Source organism: Lolium rigidum, unplaced genomic scaffold, assembly GCF_022539505.1.
Source record: "Lolium rigidum isolate FL_2022 unplaced genomic scaffold, APGP_CSIRO_Lrig_0.1 contig_44750_1, whole genome shotgun sequence".
Classification (NCBI taxonomy): Eukaryota; Viridiplantae; Streptophyta; class Magnoliopsida; order Poales; family Poaceae; genus Lolium; species Lolium rigidum.
The window spans coordinates 4611-25712 of record NW_025900600.1 but is presented as its reverse complement, the minus strand read 5'-3'; the positions used below and the strand labels follow the sequence as shown (position 1 = coordinate 25712).

Here is a 21102-nt window from a genome sequence, read left to right as displayed (position 1 = left end):
CAGCGCCGCCAGCACCGGAAGAAATGTCTCCCGGTCACCCAGTGGCATTTGTGCCTGCTGAGCGACTTAGGGTGCCGTGTCGTGGCCGCCGCAGCTGTCTTCTGGCCGAGTGGTTACACGTCGCGGCCGTAGGTCTCGGGGCCGCGCTCCAGCAGGCATAGGATGCCGGCAGCGGTAAGGGCTTGCGTCTGTACTCGCACGCGCTGTGCGGTCCCCGATTTGATTCAGCCGGTGTAGCTTGCCGAGACACAATTCGCAGAGAAACACGTTTACGCTGCAAACTAATCGAAAGTCAAGAAGCTAGCTAGCTGATTGATGTTTAGTATCTAATCGATTAATCCGTCGCTAGTTGTCTACGTATTTGCCAAAACTCAAATGAAGCAAAGACAGAATCAGTATGTGTGCGTCCTGGATGGGAAGCGCTACCGATGCTGCTCAAGACGTGGGCGTTCCTGCCGTTGCCAGAGACGAGAGATCAAGTGGGCCTCGGATGTCAACGAGAGTGATGAGAGAACGGAACTATCCCCTGTTTGGCAACAACCAGAATGTCAACTTAGACCGGGAATACTAAGTTTAGGGTGCTGATTTCCGGGATTGGTAGTTTGAGGTTTGGTTTCAACACCCTCTATAAATTCAAGGTTTTTTTCAGACTTTACTCTAGTTTTTTCGTTGGTCACACAACCCACAAGAGGTATCCGAACCATCCAGAGCCATCTACTTCACGCCTACACGGACCTCAACTTTCCTCTTTGCGTTCCTTCCTCGACCTGACCTGATCAGTAATCATCTCCAGACTCTAATCCGACAAAGTGCCGTTCCTTCTAAAATCTCTTCTCCTGTGGTGGTCTACCACCGCTGTGCCCTAGCGCTGCCGCCGCGCCGTAGCTCGGCGTCGCCGCCGAAGCCGAAGCCGAAGCCTCAGTCCCAGACCCCCCGCCTCTCACGCGCGTTGCCGCCATCGCCGTTCCCGTTCTACCTCGCCGCGTCCCTGCTGTCTCCGCTCCGTCCGCAACCATCTAGATCCGCTCCTGGCCCCGGACCGGATGGACCTCTCCGTCACCGTGGCCATGACCTCCCCCTCGGAGGTACGGCCGGAAGCCCTACCTCCCGCTATTCAACAGAGTTTTTGTGCTGCATTTGTTTTTAATGTCTCTGTAATCTGGTCCTTGGAGATAATTAGGTAGCTGAATTTCTCGAAAAAAAGGATAACTGAAACATAAGTCATCTGGTCGATTTGAGGCATCTGGCTACTTAGACCTTAACATGATGTACTAATGGCCTACTCTCCTAATATAAGATCCTTCCTTACATGCTTATTTGGTTGCCTTAGGCATACCATGCACACAACACTATTTGCCAAATTGCTGCCATTTTAGTTTGTAGACCGTATACATACAACTTGAATCTGCAAGGAAATTGTTTCCCATAAACAGTTGAAAGCTTTAAATTGATACATCAAGAACCGAGCTTACCCAATTCACTCAGTTTTTATTAACGCTTTCGTATATTGCAGCATGGCGAGCAACTAAGGAAGCGCCAACACTCGCTATCAGAACTGGTATGCTATCATTTACACACGGATGGCTTTGTATGTCTTCAGTGTATAGGTTTTTTTTGGTGGTATTAAGATGTCTTTTTCTTCACCTTCCATTAACTGCAGACTTACGTAAGGGATGAAGATGCAAAACTTGAGACCACACGTGCACGGCGTAATAACCTTTCCCTTTCAGCTGCTGTGCAAATTAATTGTACTCTTGGGGAACCTTTGTACCCCTCACCCACATACTTATTGATTCTACGAAGCACCTTTCCCTGCTGTCTTAGCCCATATTTGCCCTTTTGTTTTGCAGTGTCGAATCTTCTCAAAAGGCATGAAGATCTGAAAGAGCGCCTCTCACGGTAACTCCTTTATTTGTTCTTTTTTGTCCAAGCTTCTGAATTCTGATAACGTGAAGGACGTATACTCAGCTGGCCAACTGTGTGTTTAATGGTTAATCATTAATTAATTTACGTACCATGTAACACTTGGATAAGCAAAGTTTCAAAAACTCTATTCTAATTGCCAACTAATTGTTTGCCCACTTATGGGTTCCTTCTTTCATGATGTCAGTTTCCACTGTGTGAGGTCATCCTTGTATAGCTTTCATTTAACTTAGATATGGAAACAGCTAAAATTCGATGGCCCTTTCTGTTGGAAGAAAAGTTATACCACAAATATATTTGCAACTGCACTGAATTCTCTGATTGTTCCTTTTGTTGAACTTTGTATAGTTGTGCTAAAATTGAGGAAAGGGAGGAACTCAATTTTATCTTAAATAAACATATGTACATGGATTTGTCCTCTTCTCATTTTGGACAGTAGCGTCATTAGCTCAATACGGAAGAGAATATGTTTCGAACAAATGAAAATGAAGTTACCGATCTAGAACTACCAAAATATTAAGAAATGACATTGCGGCTGGGTGCTGAGTTGAATAAATGAGCCTGTTTTCTAATGCTATGTTAAGTACGCCTGCTGCAATGTTGCACAATAACGATTACCACATATTTTTATAACCACGTGTATTCTATACGCAATGGACTCTGATGGACTTCTTTTTTCAAGTATATTAGTCTGCAAATTTAATTTTGAATTATTCAGTATAACTTAATATCTCTTGTAAATACGGGTGCATTTTGTTCACATCTTACTCAACTGGAGTTACCTTTTGACATTTTATTTAGCTCACGTTTCTATAAATTAATCATTAATGATCTAGTCTCTGGATGATAGTTTTACATTAGAAAACATTTAAAGAGCTTAAGTGATGCTATAACTAATATTAACTTGAATTCTCAATAGGCACTATGCTGATAAACTTGTTACGATCATGATCTAATGATCCCACATGATCATACGTTAGGGCCGGACCTATGAAATTTCGATCCACATACCAGTCTGTCATGTTGCAGCCCTGGCAAGTCCAGTCACCTCTGATTAGGGGTGGGCATATTAACCGAGGACCGAATTACCGAACCGAAATAACTCTGACCGAACCCGAATAGACCTGAACCGAAAATGTCAGTGACTAATTCGGTCAGCATTTCTTAAAAACCGAAATTAGTAAATGAAGTTTGGTCATGTGTATGTGTTACCCGAAGAACCGTTAAGACCGAATAGACATGCAGCTAGCCCAAAGCCTATGTATTCCAGCCCACAGCCCAACATCTCAAAATCCCGTGAGGTAGTGAATCCTTTGCTTTCAAGTACTCAGCCCCATTAGTCTAGCACTTACCCTAAAAAACAGTACCATTTACACTCCCGATTCCCCACCAATGGCGTAACCTTATCTGTTGGTGCGCCGCCTCTCAATTTCTCCACTCCGTTAGGCATCGATGGCCTGTAGGTTGCAATTGGTATACTTCCCTTCACGGCTTACCCATTCAGGCGGCGGTCGTGCCTGCAGCCGATGCTCCTCTCCACCCCGGCAGGTGGCGGTCGGGCCTGCAGGCTGCAGCCGACGGTCATCTCAGGCCCCGGCGGGCGCTGGACTGCAGCCGACGGTCCTTCTCTCCGGCGTTCGACTGTGGCAATGGCCCGCATCAGGATCTTATGTTGTCCCTTTGACTGCATCACGATGCCATCTTCTCTTTCTGTGATTGGAGATTCTTGGTACTAATTGATGTTCATGAGATGTTCTTCCTACAATCTGATTTTTTCTTATAAATCTTACATCTCGCGTGGTCAGTATCGGTCTGTTCGCTGCTAACTGAGACCGAGCCGAATTTTCAGTTCACCGAACTCCCCGGTTAGTGTTTTCTCAGATGACCGATCGGTCATCATATTTTCCTAACCGAATTTATTGAAACCCCGAACAACCGAACCGATCGGTTCGGTGCAACCGAACGCCCACCCTCACCTCTGATGTTGTTGGTACTAGCCAAGAAATGAATCTTCTAAGCTGTTATTGCATCCTGTTTAATATTTCAATTAAACATGGATGCTCTGATCTCCATATCATAGCGATTGTTCTTATCATCTTATCCCTACCATATTATGGTCATATGCCAGATGGTATTCCCCAAAATAAGCAGTGGCCTTTCTATTAGGCATCTGCATTCTTTTACATAACTGTTTGTCTGATACTGTTCTATGCAGATGTCTTTAAATGTGTGATTGCATGACTAGTAAAATATTCTTATACATATTCACTAAATTGTTTTAGGGATTCTGATAAGCTGATTTTTGAGCGTCTACAGAAAGAATTCGAGGCTGCACGAGTTGCACAAACTGAAGGTACTTTTTGCCTCACCAACTCTGATGTTTATGGTTTTACCATCTTTATTAATAGTAAGATTTGCCAGCAATGCTCAGTACCACATTATATATAGAAACAAATATACCTGGTATGCTATCTCCTTTTGCAGTTTTCTGTACCTTAAGTTCACTTATCAGGAGCGTTTTGCTCACTTTACAAGTTCCCATGCTTAGATCAACTAGTTATCATTTTCCAAACTAAATGCAGAGAGTCAAATTGATAAATTATCTGCTAACCGGCACAAAGGCTGCACAGTTCTGCAAAACCATACTCGCAGGTCACTTGATGATTATTTTGAGTTCAAACCTTTAATCTTGAACTTATAAACGAACTTTCAAATTTCATGTTCTCACCTGTGTTTGATTATTATACCTTATATGGCTAAGTAACTTTACCTGGCAGTGATTTTAATGGTCTCTGTAGGATATTAGTTCAAGTTTTTTTTACGCGAAAACGCAAAAAGCATTTCATTTCGATGCATTGATAGAAAATGAGTTTATATACAAGTCCAAAGGAGGACCAACACCACGCCATACAACTTAACCTGTGAATGCCCCGAGGCCCTGCTTCTGCCCAGACCGTGCCTCGACCTTGATCGTGTCAAGCAGGGAGGCCACTGAAGGCTGCGTTGCGATGCTTCCAGATGTTGGTTTAAGTTGCCCATTCAGTTCCATTTAGATAGTGAATTGGCAATAATGCTTCACTTACTGGCCGTAAATTACAATTAAATGGAGATAGAATTTCGATCCATTTGTCACTGATGTTTGTGAGTGACATTAGGTTCACGGTCAAGAGTCATCAAGACCATCGCTGAAATATCAGGTTTCTATTCTCCATCAGGCTTAACATGGCGCGGAGTTACATGTAATCTAGGATGCTGTTCATTCCCATAGGAAGCACTTCCACACTGTCTTGTGATCATTAGTGTCATACTCCCTCTGGTCGGATTTAATCGACGCGGAGGGAGGGCTGGGCATGCATGTCATTAGCGGGTGGCCGCGTCAATTAATTACGTCCGGAGGTAGTATTTGTTATTTCTTAGTATCTTGGTCGAACTTGTTTCTTGTATTGTACTACTATCCACATCTAAGGTACGAGGGACTCTCCACATATAAATATATGTGTGTAATCTCACGAAAGGAGAGCTGGAATCTCACGTTCTCCTTTTTTGAGCTGAAAACTGTAGGGGAGGCCCTGACAGTAAAATTTTATTTAAAGAGATAAAATATGTACAAGAGGAGAAGAAAGGAGGCAATGTAAAAAAGGGCCTAGCCCTGGGCAAAAGCGTCTAGCCAGTCTAGGAGAGGGGTTTTTAGGTCGTCCTTCTTTCTGTAAGAAATAAGGAAGAGTTCCCTCTTAAAAGAAAGGGACCAAGCTCTAAGAAGGTGTTACATTGTCAAAAATAAGTGCATTCCTTTGCTTCCATAAATTCCAGGTGGCAGTGGCAAACACGTTCTCCTAAATTGTAGTGTTGTTCTTATTGTCCATGGATCTTGTATTAGGCATAGTACTGTTACGATTTCCTGGTTGTACTCTTTCTACCCTTGCCTTTTTTCTCTGGTAGGAAGCAGTTGCGTCGAGTCAGCGATGCACATTTGAAGCAGCACAAAAGAGAACTTACCTCTTTATTTAACTGTTTTCTCCTATGGGAAAAACATTTGTAGTAGCAAGGTGGAGTTTGTTCCCCCAGTCCTCACAGTCACTTTTCTTGTGTGGTTATGCATCCCTTTGGTGGTGATAGCTGTATTAACAATTTACCTTCTGTAATACCTCATGTGACTTTGATCTCTATAGGTTTTCATGACAGATTACCCGCCAAATTATTGATTTGATAAAACACTGGGGAAAAATAGGCTTGTTTAGGCTTTGTTGAAAAAATGCGAGTGTGCTTCACCAGATGGCATTCTAGGGCCACTTTGAACATTTGAGCTCGTGGGTTTGGATCTGTAGCTCACATGGACAGATAATAGTCCAAGATCTCAACTAGATTCGAACTAGAGTTCATTATGTGGTCGAAAATAGAAGTCCCTGGTGTGCACTCATAGAAACTTAAATAATCTAGCTATTTACTAAATGTATAGCATAATAAGTAGGATTGGTTAGTCTTCGACTCTGGAACTACACATATATGCTGAGATTCATAGCTCTATTTCACTACAAAATCTAAACTATGTTTGGCATAAATACGAACCAAAGAATTTCATTGCAAGTGGTAGATTGATGGTTCTATGAGCTTATTGTTCCACATCAAGAACTCATGAAGCATATTTATGTGATTTATTATTTTCATGCTTCCATATGCATGGTATGCTGCTTTTCACACTGTTGCCTTGATTCTTGATTTGCACATGCCACACACATGGACATGCCAATAAGAACTATTTACAAAATTTTCAGTAATTTTACTGTGGATAAGTGGCAGTTTTTTTACTTTTTTTTGTATATCACGTGAGTGTTTTCATATTCATGGGTTGTGTTGTTACAGTCAGTATGACACATATTTAGTCTTCTCATACAGTCTAGCAGTATAATTTTAATCATATATTATCGAACCGCTTCATTTCTTACACTTAGGCTGTTCTACTTTGTAGAGATATCAATAGATGATGAGCAGTGGAATGATGGTTTGCTGGCAACTATCCGTGAGAAGGTACTTATCCTTAAGCACCCTGTTGTTTTCATATTTAGTACACATGAAATAGACTGTTGCCCTGTTCATTTTGGGTTTTTGATGAGTTCGCTTTATTTCGTAGACCAGGTCCATATGGAGGCTGAAAGGAAGGCGATGGTGAACCAAACAAATGTTCCAGCAGACTGTCAATTTCAATCAAGGACAACTTATAGAATTAGAAATAAGGTAACCTTGTTCCTAGAGTCTACAGTAGTGTCTTTTGTTCACCGTTGAGTTCTGTAATTTGCTACCAAAAAGACTGCACTTTATGCTGTAGTTTTATCATTGGTGGTCGATATTTTTTCTGTTGCTGCTAATAGTTTTGTTCTGGTATCACAATTTCTCATTCTTGTTCTGAGCCTAGGATTGCTACAACAATAGAATTTAGCCTACAGACCATGTTATATCTACCTTGTAATATGTCATTATATTATTAATTTATTATCATAGAATAAAATTATGTTCATGAGTTGGCATGCTAGTTTCAACTAACGCACCTATTCCATTACCTCTATTATTTTATAAGTTAATTTGCCGTAACAATTTTATTTCTTTTTCATAGGTTATCTATTGTTTGGATGGTGCCAGAATTGGTATACAGTACGAGACATTCTTCGCTGGTGATTACACTTAACGTTTTCAATATCATAATTTCCGTGAAATGTCTGATCTGTACCATACAAGGCTGTGTGTAGGATAATAAGATAGGCAGAGGCGATATTTTACGAAGCAGACAGTTAACACCAATTTGTTATTAGCTACAATTAGTTTGTTTTAAACTAATCAGACTTATTTCATTGTGCAAACCCTGGCATTCAGAACACTAGTCCAACATAAGCATAGTAAGTTATCTAAAAAGGAAGAAGAGAGGCATCGTAACTACATATGTTTTTCTCGACTAAATAACAAGCAGATTATATTTTGCAGGAGAGCCTTGTGAAATTTATCACTGTGTTCTGGAGAGCAAGTCATTCCTCGAAAAGATGACTGTGATTGAGCACACCTTACCTTTCTTTCTGCCGATACGAGAAGTAGAAAGTGATCACCTGTCATCTAATGCCATTGTAAAGTTTTTTCATGGGACACTTGCTTTTACCATTCAATTATTATTCAAATAGTTCTATCTACTCAGATGACTTCTTTTCCCTGCAGAAGTTTATTGATCATCTTGAAGAAATTTTACAGTCTTATATTGACAGGAGAGAGCAGGTCAGTTTCAAATATTGCACTATCTCCCTTTGATTATCTTATCTACTATAAAGTGCAAACGTATGCTTGAAGTACAGGGTTGTAGTTTTGTTCTCATGTTGTTTAATAATGGATCTTGGACATCATTACGTTATGTGAGCTGTGATTCTGTGAAACTACTTATGTCGTATCCATATTCCTTCTATTATAGATGGAATTTTACGTATATCTATATAAATTGTTCAGTTGGTAAGTATTTGTCAGAGAAGAGACGATGCATAGTAAAATTATATTACTCTAGCCTAACAACCTTGACCACTTTGTTTCATACAATGTATTAACCTAAAACTTAACTTAGTAACACCTCGATAGTGTACAATCATGACAATAATAACATCGTAAAGACGGCCACTTCTACAACCTATTAACCTTTCATGTTGGAAATAACTCTAATTCACAACTGTTTTCCCAAAAATCGAAAGGATTATTGGTACCTCTGCAGTTACCTTTGGCTGTCTCAGACAGATCCTCGCTTGCAACACAATGCTTCCTTAGATTTGAAGTTGTCAACCTGGGATTGTCTTCTATATCATCTTTCACTAAGGCCAAGGGGATATTTGCTCTTTCCTCTAGGTATTAGTGTTATTTCCCAATAGATACAGTTTTGTCCTGTTATTTACCAATGTCCATGGTTCAGCAAAACCATCTTTATCCTCCCTTTTTTTGTGACGGGGATCCTGTTGTTTTATGCTCAAGCCCTTCCACACGAAAATAAATGCAAACATTAACCATTGAAATAGGTTTATTCCTTCTTCTGTGACATGTTTAAAGGGCAAGTCCTGCCTTTTCCCAATTTTCGATGACAAAACTGGCTGGAACTGAGCGTTGTCTTCACTGTGCCTGAACATTGGACGTGACCCAGGACAATTGAGTCAGACACTAAGATTGCAGATTGGCCATCTAGTGTTTATATGGGGCTACATATTGAGCGTTAACTACGTTTTTTTTTGGGTTTGGGGCCCATGTCTGACTCAACAAACCTCCTCTACTGTTTTGATGGTGTTATTTTCATAATTACACCTCCTTTGGTGTTATTTGCTAATTTTCTCTATCAGGATTTACCTGGACATGGCATGTTCGCTTAAGGTACCTTTCATCTGCTGTGTCTGGGCATACAACTTCTGCTTCACCGCTAGACTAAGAAGAGTTTACATCCTGTTTGAAACCAAAGGTTCTAGCTGATAACCAGAAATTTGGTTAACCAGCTCAAACTTCACATTATAATGGTTAGTTTGGTTTTCAAAATTAAGGTCAATTAAATATGTTTATTATTTATGGTCTTGCTTTTTGAAATCTGAAACAGTTACAATTTTGTAGTGTTTGCATCCTTTATGACCTTGTCATAGATTACAGTGAAGTTTATTTTGCAGAAAACGATTTTAAAATCTCTATCTTCCCTACCTTGTTTTATTCTACATCTATTTAACGTCGCGTCTCGATTAATATGTATGTGTTCTACGTGTATGTGTGAGTTTAATCATTGTGTGCAAATACTTGAAAACTATATACCATAAAGCTTGTCCAATGTGTTATATTTGACAACAATGTGCTGATTCTAATGTTTTCCACGTGATTCATGTTCAAGGTTCGTCTTATCAAGGAGCTCTATGGGAACCAAATTGGAGAATTGTTCAATAGTCTTCCTTATAATTTGATAGAGTTTGTATTAGAAGATTTCGAATGGTAAGGAGACTCTGGGTTGTTTCAGTTAGATTTTGCTACAGTATCATCACATTCGTACTAAAATACTACTCCCTCTGGTTCATATTAATGGACACAACTTTGTGTAACTTTGCATGCATCTAGTCTAAACACTTAACTAGATACATACGAATCTAGACAAAGTTGAGTCCATTAATATGGACCAGAGGGAGGTATGTCATTTATACCCGTAGCATTTATATACTGAAACTGCATATCGTACACTCCAGAGGCTGACATTTCCACTCATGTGTGACTTGAGCAGCAAGGTTACAGTGAGCATCCGATATTCAGATCTACTTTTCACCCTGCCCAGTCAGGCGAGGGTCCTGGCTTGGCCGCTTCGCTCTTATAAAAGAATATCTGCAGCAGGCCGGCGGTCAAGTAGCGGAGCGACCGCTCAACCTGTACCATTTCGCCTTCCCTATGCCGAGGATGCGTTGAAGACCTTGAGTTTGCCAGAAGGTTCCTCCTATCTTAAACCATTTCCTTTCCCCTCTGCGAAGCTCTGAGCTGAGCTTGTTCTGATATGTACTTGTTTCAGCATACGCGGAGATTGTCCTGAACCTGCCCGGTGCTCTGAAGAAGGTGTTCTACTCTCAGGAAAGTGATTGAAGCATGCGTGTAGAATCCACATATGAGATTGAACCTTTTAATGCCAGGCAAAAATTTAACCTTACTGATGTATGTACAGAATATTAGACAACAGGGTAGTTGTTTAATTCTGCCCTAGGTGTCTTCGATGCCTAATGGTTCTGTCCTGAATGTTTCGGAGTGTTAGAAATATTTCAGGTGGCTGCTACTTTTTTCTTTTGGAGAGAAAGCATAGGCTTTATTGGGGCGAGATATTGGGGCATCTCGCTCGACGCAAGACCAGCGGTCGGTGCTGGTACCTCGTACTACCAGAGCAAGGGCTCCATGACCACCCAATTCTCGCAAGTTCATGGGCTGCCCTATTTAACTCACGCTTACAAGAAATAACATCACGTGAAGAGAATGAGGTTCTAATATGGAACTTCAGATCGATGATGATGATATCTCATGACTAAATGAGGTTCTAATATCAAACTTCAGATCGTAGATGATGACATCACATGAAGATAATGAGGTTATGAAGAGAATGAGGGTCCCGCCACATAGGGGATGCTCCGACACGCTAGACATAACGAAAAGCGAGGCAGGGAGTGGCGGGGCCGATGCGTCAGCGTCTCATTCAAGTTTGGACCTAGGTGGAAGTTATTCGTGCGCATTGACACACGACCGAAGCGTCGTAGCTTTGCCTTTATGGCGATGGAGGGGCAGGCGAGACGTCTCGTCGGTGTTGTCGCCAGCGTTCGGACGCCATTGCGCGTTCCCACGCTTTCTTCCCCCCCCCCCCCCGGCTCAATGGTAGCCACCACAGCCGCCGACACCCCTTTCTCCGCCACAAGCACATCCCTCGTCGCTCCAACACCACTGCGCAATGATGAACCGCCCTGGCGATGGCCAGTTCCCTCCACCGCCGTCTCCTCCACCACCACCTCCACCACCGGATTCGCAGTTCGACATCACCGCCGCCGCCCAGGAAGAGCAGCGGTGGCGTGGGGCAGAGCTTTGGCGTGCAGAGCGTTGGCAGCGGCGGGAGGCAATCGAGCAGCGGGCCCGTCAGCAGCGTGAGGCGGCGGCAGCAGCATCGGGAGACCCTGCAACTGAGGAGAACGCGGAGTGGGAGGAGGAGGCGCTGGCGGACACCATTGCGGCCTTCGACGCCGCCACGGCAGAAGAGGCGCGGCGGCGCCGAACGGAGGATATTGGCCAGCGGTGGTGTGATGAGTGCCGGCGCCAGCGCGAGTAGCGGGAGGCGCAGTACCGTGAACGGCGGGAGGCGATCGAGCGCCGACGACGGGAGGCGATGGAGCGCCAGCAACAACTGGCGGTGGAGGAGCGTCAACAGCGGTAGGCGGCGCTGGCGGCAACGGAGGCGGCCTGGGGAAGGCGGGCAGATGCGTTTGCGGCGGAGGCCGACGTGTTGGTGGCGCGCCTGGAGGCGTGAATGAAGGAGGAGGAGGAGGCCGATGAGGAGGAGGCGGAGCAGGAGGACGACGACGACGAGTTCGAGTGGTCCGACCATGACGGGCTGCACCCGGACGAGACGGCCGATCAGCAACGTGTGCTCGTCGAGTCCTTCGAGTCGGAGAAGAAGATCCACGATGCCGCCCGTGCCCGCGAAGAGGCGTAGATTCGCCACGCCGTCGAGCTCTCCCTCCAGGCGGCGCAGCAGGGGAGGGCCGGCGACGACGCGCTGCCGGAGCAGCGGCGTCTGGCCACCGCCCTACGCATGGAGAGGTAGCGCGCGCAGCAGGAGCTGCATCGGAGGGGAGGCGACGATGGAGCAGGACCGTCGAACGCACTGCCGGGCGGTCAGTAGGCTAGGGTTAGATGAAATCTAGCCGTTTTCATTCAAAGTTTGTAATATATAATCAAATCTGAATGAAAATCTTTATTTTTGTGTACTAATATTCATTTGGGGAGGGCGTTTGAGGGACTGGGGAGCGACACCCCCAAACGTAGGATGAACAAAACAGGTCTCCTAAACACTCAATCCAGTACCATTTACGGAACGGTTTGAGAGACACGAGTGGAGATGCTAATGACGCTATGCGGGGAAACATCAGCTCCAACGGAACAGTTGTGACTGTTCTGCCAACCGAACAGCCTGCTCCGCCTGCACCGAGTTCATGAGCACGGCTATTTATGCAATACTACTTCCGTTCTGAAATATAATCTTTTTAAAAAAGCTAAGGATATCATATAGCTGTTCTGCCAAGCTACTACCTTCGTTTCCAAATATAAGCCTTTTTTAGTTATCTAGAAATACACATTTTGAATGGAGGCAATAATTACCTATATACATATATTTAGATGGAAAACTGAAATTTTATTAACAAGAGTGCTCAGCCAAATCGCTGGCAACAAGTTCAGGTACAAAAGGAAGGCATAATCAGCCCAACGATTACATTCAGATTCTTCTCGGTACCCAAATTGAGCCAGAGAATGTGCTACTTTGTTGCATATATGCAGGCAGAACTGGGACGAAAGACCATGCAACACTATCTTTCACTAGATTTAGATGTGCGCCTTGGCGCACGGTCCCGTGAAGTTCGTTCCAATTTACATTTTATATATCGATGATAAAATCAGGCAAGGAAATGATAATAGCTTTGATAAATCAAACGGAATCACAAACGGAGCAGCAAATGCTTATTGACAAAGCCCATACGAAGCTTATGATGATTGTATTTGTCAGCAGGTCAACATATTTGACAGCTTTTACACATGAAGAATACCCCACTGTTTCATAGTTGTTTTGACTTTATTACAAACATCGAGGTACAGAGGAGAACACTCCGCTGGTAGCGCAGAGGTGTTAAACAGAACAGTCACACAAACTTAGATATATTCGCATAGCTCAAGATGGAATTCATCCTTAGCCTGTAGCATCAAGAACAACTTAAACATAGCTGATATAATGCAATACACCTAATTTGGCCATGAGAGAAGCAAGATAACATCTTCCTGAAAAATCGTATGCATAATTAGGCAGGTATCAAATCACCTAGACACAACAGTACGCTTAGCGTGAGACTGACGCTTAACTTTGCAAGTGGCAGCACACTTAGACATGGCAAATATAATCCGTTAAAATCTGAGTCTAATTTCCACGCACAGACCGAATGATTGCGTAGCTATAAGCTACTGATAAAATCTGCAAACCTAGAATGATGTGTGACAAAGCCTGAATCTAGCAAAAGTTAAAGGTTACGACAACTATGAAATCATGATCAAGATAAGATGGTGTACTATACAAATAGCTCATTTAAGGCAACCATAAATAAAACATATTTATTGCATCATTGTCACTAAAATTGCAAACTTGGCCACTGAATTTCTATATCAAAAAATCAAACAGTAAATACACTTTGTGACCCGGCCCCAACCTTGTCCGGATTGCATACAACAAAGAGTACATATTGTTTCAGCCATGGTTTAAAAAACGTCGCTTAGGAGCGACGTCTAAGCATCAAGGCACCCCCTCCGCTTTGCAAAAGAGCCGCTTTAGCCGCAAGGTCGATTAATTGAAAGTTTGGATTCGTATGCAATTTATGACTTAAAAATAAACTTACTAAGTCGAGGCTAAACTGAGCAAGTGAAACTTACTAACCAGATATTCAAGTGCCATTGGTTTTCTACCTACACCTCAAACCATCAAGGTGTTTTAACTTCTCAGACAAACAGAACACAAAAATCCTAATGTACTGGATATTCCATTACTCGTACCTTAAGCTTTAGCTGTGAACAAAATGTGAACCCATTACAAGTTAAACATACTAAGAACTGCCTAAGCAATATTCTCAAACCTATTTCCATAGCATGTGAAACTATTTTCACAAAGAAGGCTCCTTGTTGAAAGATGAAAGCAGACTTTGCAGTAGCTCACGATAACTAAACATAAGCTCAACAGCAACTCATAATGCTTAGTCAGAAACACAAACCTCGAGCATGGCAGCATTGATGCCGGATTCTGTCTCTGCATCGACCAGAGACACGATGAAAACAGTTCCAGTCCCTTGTCCCTTTGATTTTCCCCCAGTAGTATCACGTTCTTCGATCATTGCCCGGTATTGTTTTGAATTGCCGAGCAGGCATTCACTAAGATACTCGGCTGCTTCCTGACCATAATCATCTTCCAGACCAGGTACTTTTATGTAGGCAAGACTGCACAGCTGAGCAAGAGCGGGAGAGGAAGAAACAGATGGGCTTGCTGGGCGTATGCGACTGTAAGGAACCACTTCTTGGTTACCATAATCGATGTAGAATACTTCAAACTTATCGTCTACAGATACTACGCCTCCTCGAGGTCCACTAACAATCTGCACAAAGAATTATAACAAAATGCTTCATTAGGATATCGGAAATGCTTCATTAAGATATCTTACTATAAGTTCATTGTGAAAATCTTAAAATAAATACTTAATAAAAAAGAACAAAATATAAGTATGTAGCACGGCATAGAAATTAGGGTCATAGTTCTACTGTATTAGGGCCATAGTTTGTAATAACCAAAGGTTAGCTGCCTATAAAACTAAATTCAATTAATTTTTGCAAACTAAAAATTTGTTAAGTAGCCCACACTACATAATATTACTGAAGTTCAGAGGCATATAAACAGTAAATCCATGAAAACATATATGCTTCACTTAGGAACAAAATTTGTAATTCTTTCCTCTGTTCTTAGAATTAGCAATTTAAGTTCCTTAAGGGCTTGTTTGGTTAATCCCCACACCAAGTGGATTGGAGAGTATTGGAGTGTATTGGGGGGAATTTTGACTTGCAGGGGATTTAATATCCCTTAATCCCCTTCAATCCACTTGAAATCTGAGGTAACCGAATAAGGCCTAAACATAAAAACTAAAGTATCATCTAGGTAAATTAAGTTAACCAAATGACTCCATCAATGACGCAAAAATATCCACTCGCTGAAGTAGAGAGTGGAGTTGCCTCATGGTGGTAATATCTATTTAGTTGAATGATATGGCTAGCTACAACTTGAGTGTACATTCAATAGTTCAGCAAATGACAAGGGTGCACCTATATTTCTTCTCCTCTTGAATTATTTCACTTGTATTTGACTTCATGGATTGACAAAAATAAGTAATACCTCTGATAGAGCATAGGTGCAGAAAACTCACCGGCTCACATCACCAAAAGGAGGAGCTCAGGTGCAAGAATATCATCTGCCCAATCAAAACCTATAAATAAATAAATAAGAACCGGAAATGGTAAAACAGAAAAGCGTGTATGTGTTATATTTGTACACCAAATGATTCTGCATAGCTTTATGTCCTAAGCGATTCATGAAAAACTCACCGTGGTCAATCTAAAACTCCAAATGATCAAACTGAACATAACTTTCTGTTTTTTAGTTAAACAATCTTAATGGCACATTTAGTATTTCCAGCTACATAAATAAATCAATGGGCAAAAGTATTACTACCTCTGTCCATAAAAGGATGTCACAAGTTTATCTAAATTTAGATGTATGTAGACACTCTTTAGCATGTAGATACATCTGAATTTGGACAAATCTCCAACATTCTTTTATGGACGGATGGAGTACCATCTATTCAACATAGAGAGAGGCTTGAACACTGTTGCAGGTAACTATAAGAAGCAGTAGCATCGGAAAACTAAAAAGATATGCTCAGGCTCCTCCAGAAGAGAGCCCAAACACTAACTCAAATTATATTAGGAAATTCTGTAGCCATGATTTGCAATTGCAACTGCACTGCCCATTGCTTCTTTTTGAAGCCAGATATACTCCATTGTTTTGCTTACTTTTGACAGAAAACATGCTAATTTCATCAGAGACCAACTTTTGTGCTTAAGAATTTGAGCTAGCAGCAAAGTAAGAACTTACTTTGTCATGTCTAGAAATAAATAAATGTATAATAATCAAACAAAGAGCAAAGCTGACCTTTTTGAAGTAATATGGATCAAATGTAGGAAAGTTGATCTTTGCGTGCCAGTTCAGCAAGAGGTAGCCACATTGCACTATAAACTTAGGGGATATTTGTTCCTAAAATTATACTAATCTGCAGGACATGGAAGAACCACAGAGTGTAATATATTAGTATATTGCAGGCACAACACGAAGAGCACGAAAAAATTGTTGATTGCAATAACAATTAAAAATATAGCATATCAGCACACAATGTTAAATATAAATGCCCTGGAAAAAATAAAATGGTTGGCACCAGCTCACCTCGGCTCGTCAAAGGCAGAAAAAAGGCGTGGCCTAAACTCTTAGCTATTTTCTTAATTGTTGCTTGCACCTGCTACGATGCACTAAACCCAAAAGGGTGAGCAAGTAATCCAAGTTCGATGCTCGCGGCTAATTAAGCATCCCGAGCGAAGTGGCACATGGCCTCCAAAATCCTATTCATCAAGAATTTAAGAGGAATTCCCAAACTTCAAATGTAGGAAAGACATAAGTGGTGGTTCTGGAAAAATATCACTATATAAGATCAGAAGGGTCGACAAAATACCAGGATCCCTAGAGAGGTCCTTCTAAGCGGGAGAGTAAAATGACACTTGGTATCGGTACAACCCTGTATAAAGATGGGAAAATGAGTATTACATTCAGTATCTCCACTCACCCATGCATTAACATAAAACTTTGGTGCTTTTGAAGCTGAACCATCCGAGTATTGATAAAAAGAGAGGCTTTTAAAGATGCAAAATATAGCCAACATGTACGAGTTAAAGAAGCACATCATGTTATATGTCACCTTAGAAGACAAACAAAATTGCAATGATCGTAAATCAGGTTAGAGAAACTCGTATCTAGAGGATGGTGAAGAACACGTAGCGGACCTTGGCGTCCATGTATATCCGTACAAAGGCGATGCTCGCAACCAAGTGGAACCTCGTCATGTGTTTAAATTTATGTTTATTGCTGATGACTAATGCAGATTAGTGTTTTGGATCAGTGCCACACCACCATTTCAAAAGCTAAAAGGCCAAAAGTTGCAGGAGCATGTGCACATATAATTTCTTTCTAGGATATACCTAAGCTACATAGACTAAATATTGGCAGCTAGTAAACAAAAATTCTAAACTGCACAGGAAACCAATTTACATGACTGGAGTTTTATATTTGCAGCTATTCCTGTCATGCTTCTTCATCCACTGAGCGAAACTCGCAGCCTGCAACATAAACAGACAAAACCTATTAGCCCATGTAGACAATTCATCGAACACCTTACAAGCACAAATAATATAAATCCAGGGAGAATATATCCAAACCAATTTGGCCTCACGTATGCAGTGGCAAAACATATCAGGCATCATGGATTGGACGGGGAGTGAAATTTGTGAGCAGAATGAGGAAGAAGAAGAGAAGCCATAAGCACCTTATTTTGCCTGGGCCAGCGAGGATGGATGTGCCAGCGAGGTGGCCTGGCCTGGCTCCACAAATCTTCTGTCCCGCCCCAAGCCAGCGCTGTTCCCGGTCGTCCATGGCAACGATGGAGATAGACTGGAGGAGGGAGAGGCAGCAGAGGAGAGGGGATTGGTTGAGGAGAGAGCAGGAAACAAGGAAGGTGAGCGGGTAGGAGTCAGAGGAGAGGGGATTGAGGGAGAAGAACACGAGGGGATGATTGGGAGGAGGATTAGTCGGCCGGGGACGGGGAAGGCCACCGTGCTCGCACTGCGCCTCCACCACGGCCGCAGTTCCGCCCGGCCATAGCACGGTGTGCAGCGGCGGGGGAGCAGCGCGGGCCGACCGGCCGCTCGGCGCGACGGCGAGCGAGCTGCCGCAGTGGGGGAGAAGGACGGCGCGAGGACGACGATGAGGAGGGCGGGCGAGGATTGGGGAGGAGGGCGGGCAGGGCTGGAGGCGCCTCGACGCGGCGGCCGGCGACGACAAAGGGGCAGGGGCGAGGGCGGGGCGACGGGGGCGAGGGCGGGGCGACGGCGAGGGCGGGGCGACGGGGGCGAGGGCGGGGCGACGGGGGCGGACGCGGGGCAGGGGGAGGCTAGGGTTTTTTTGGCTGGGGGCTCGCTTTTATACCTTGCCAGGATGAAATTCCGAAAATACCCCTGCGGGGTGGAGATCCACTGGCCGCCGCCAATGCGCACCGATGCAGATCCCAGCCACGGTCGCTGACGTGCGGGGCCGGAAAAGGTGGGGCCCACATGGCAGCCGGCGGCGGGTAACAATTGGCCGTTGCATGGGGTTAGCTAGCAGAATTGAGCCAGGAATCAACGGCCGAGATTAGCCTGCCAGGAAGATCGGACGGCTGAGAAGCTGAAATCGCTGTGAGAGCCCCATGGGGGTGCAACAATCATACCTTTAGATTCTCTGTCGCAAAGGAAGTTTTAGAATTTCCTCAAAATCTTCTTCTAAAAGTATGGCTCGTAAGACGTCCACATCCCATTGAGATGTGCCATGGTCGATTAGATCAGACACCATGACCAGTTTCTCCATCTCATCCAGAGTGCGAACACGACGATCCTTCAAAAGCTCAATTCCTTGAAGTATGATCCTCCAGGTGTCGGCCATAGTTTTCTGTGTTGTGGCTTCTAGGATCGAACAATCTGCATAATACATACTTTTGAGTACTGTACAATATAGTGAGTCCAGATTTTGCAGCAATCTCCAACCCTGCCTTGCTAGTATCGTCATATTAAAAATGTGCCTATCTCGAAAACCCATCCCTCCACCATGTTCCGCTCTAGTCATTTGGTCCTAGCTTAACCAATGACACTTGTTTTTTCCATCTTATTGATTCCACCAGTACTGGCAGATCGTACCACTAATATCATCACAAAGTGATTTAGTAAGGTCAAAACAAGCCATAGCATAGGTGGGAATAACTTGTGCCACAACTTTAATCAAAACCTCCTTTCCCGCTTTGGACGATAAACTTTTTCCTTCCAATCCTGTATGCGCTGTCAGATCTTCTCCTTCAAATACTCAAACTCTTTAGGTTTTGGTGTACCAAGGTGAACAGGGAGACAGAGGTACCCCTCAATGCGTGATTCTCGAGGGATTCCTAGCACACCTAAAACCAAGGGATTCCTAGCACACATAAAACCGTTTGTTTCACATGGTCCGTTGTGCCTTTGCAAAAATAAAACCGAGGATTTATCCGTGTTAATTACTTGTCCTGACGAACGCACAACTCCAAAATCTGATTGAGCTTTTGTGCATTTGCAACATTTTCCTTCATGACAATAAAAGAGTCATCTGCGAAGAAAATATGATTTATAGAGGGAGCATTGGGAAAAAGTTTTATTCCCTGAATCGAACCATCTTCCTCCACCTTATCCAAAAGAGTTGAGAAACCTTCTAAACATAAAATGAATAAGTACGGAGATAAAGGATCTCCCTGTCGAAGCCCCTCTCTAGGGTAAACGGTTCAGTAAGATTTTTGTTGACCTTGATAGGGTATGTGAATGATCTCACATAACCCATTACCACCTTAACCCATTTTTCTGCAAAACCCATCTGTAGCATGATTCTTTCCAGAAAACTCCACTCTACACGGTCGTAAGCTTTACTCATGTCCAACTTGACTGCTACCATACCATCCCTTCCACCCTTCTTTTCGTGCATCATGTGAGTGATCTCATAGGCAAGGAGTACATTATCAGTTATCAATGGTGTTTACGGGCTACGGTTACCACTACTGAACTACCTTCCGGTACTGGTCAAGTTGGAAGAAAACCTGCAAGGATGAAACTAGGTCGCGTGCTGCGCAAGAGCTGGTGGCCTGGCGGTGAAGACTAGTATTAGATCGAGCTCCTAGTCGAGACGCGCTTCCTCCTAGTGATTCTGGTCGGGACCGCGACGTGCCACACCGAGGAGGCCGTTCTGAGCTGGAGGAGAGAGGTGTTGCTGCTGTAGCCGCCAACGCCGCGGCGCGTGGGTAGTAGAAATTGGCGAGTGGTTGGTTTCCGACCTGAGGTTGAGTTGACCTAGGTTGGGGGCTCGTGGGCTGCCACTAGTTCCATAATTTTTTTAGCGCGCTATAACGTTACAACAAATAGAAAGCTTAGCACCGCTAATAGCGAGATTAGCGTCATAGCGAGCAAATTATGCATGGCGTATCATTCACCTTCTAAATACATTACATCACCGCTATAACGTCGAAATAGCGCGCTATTTTTTCCATGGTTATCATAAGCCCCAGAACAAAAGCAGATTGTGTGGGTGAAACAATGTGAATACATGCCCAAAGAAGAGCCTCTCCCATAGGAGTATGGGGGAGAAATTTGCAAGTCTTCAACAAGCAAGTGTAATAAAAAAAAGGTGTTCCATCTTGAGGTGGACAAGAACGTCATCATCAACCTCAAGTGGAATATGTGCAAGGCACATGTATGATCTTGATAGGGTTTGTTTCTTACTGGTCTCGTGGAGTTAGTTGTGAGATCGGGTTATAGGATAGATAGTCGTATTAGCAAGAGGGGCTCTCGGGTGAGTAACTTCATCGTATCGTTCAGAGAGAGATCAAACCTTTGCATCATTGGCATCATTTTTCTTGGTTCTTGTTTTGTTCTTATCCATGAGATAACTTATATCTTGTGTTAATCTCCATGGCAAGCTCTAGTTCGTCGAGAACGGATTTTGCACGGAAAACT

General features: G+C 43.2%; 1 protein-coding gene across 1 annotated transcript; it reads left to right on the top strand.

Annotated features, from left to right (window-relative positions):
- Positions 1-935: 935 nt before the first annotated feature.
- Positions 936-10724, top strand: LOC124681481. The gene is made up of 13 exons (XM_047216392.1): positions 936-1085; positions 1514-1558; positions 1661-1709; positions 1851-1899; positions 4206-4276; positions 6890-6948; positions 7057-7155; positions 7532-7589; positions 7897-8033; positions 8122-8178; positions 9803-9900; positions 10184-10383; positions 10463-10724. Exons 1-13 carry the CDS (start codon positions 1044-1046, stop codon positions 10531-10533), a joined length of 1035 nt encoding a protein of 344 aa, XP_047072348.1. The 5' UTR covers positions 936-1043; the 3' UTR covers positions 10534-10724.
- Positions 10725-21102: the final 10378 nt, after the last annotated feature.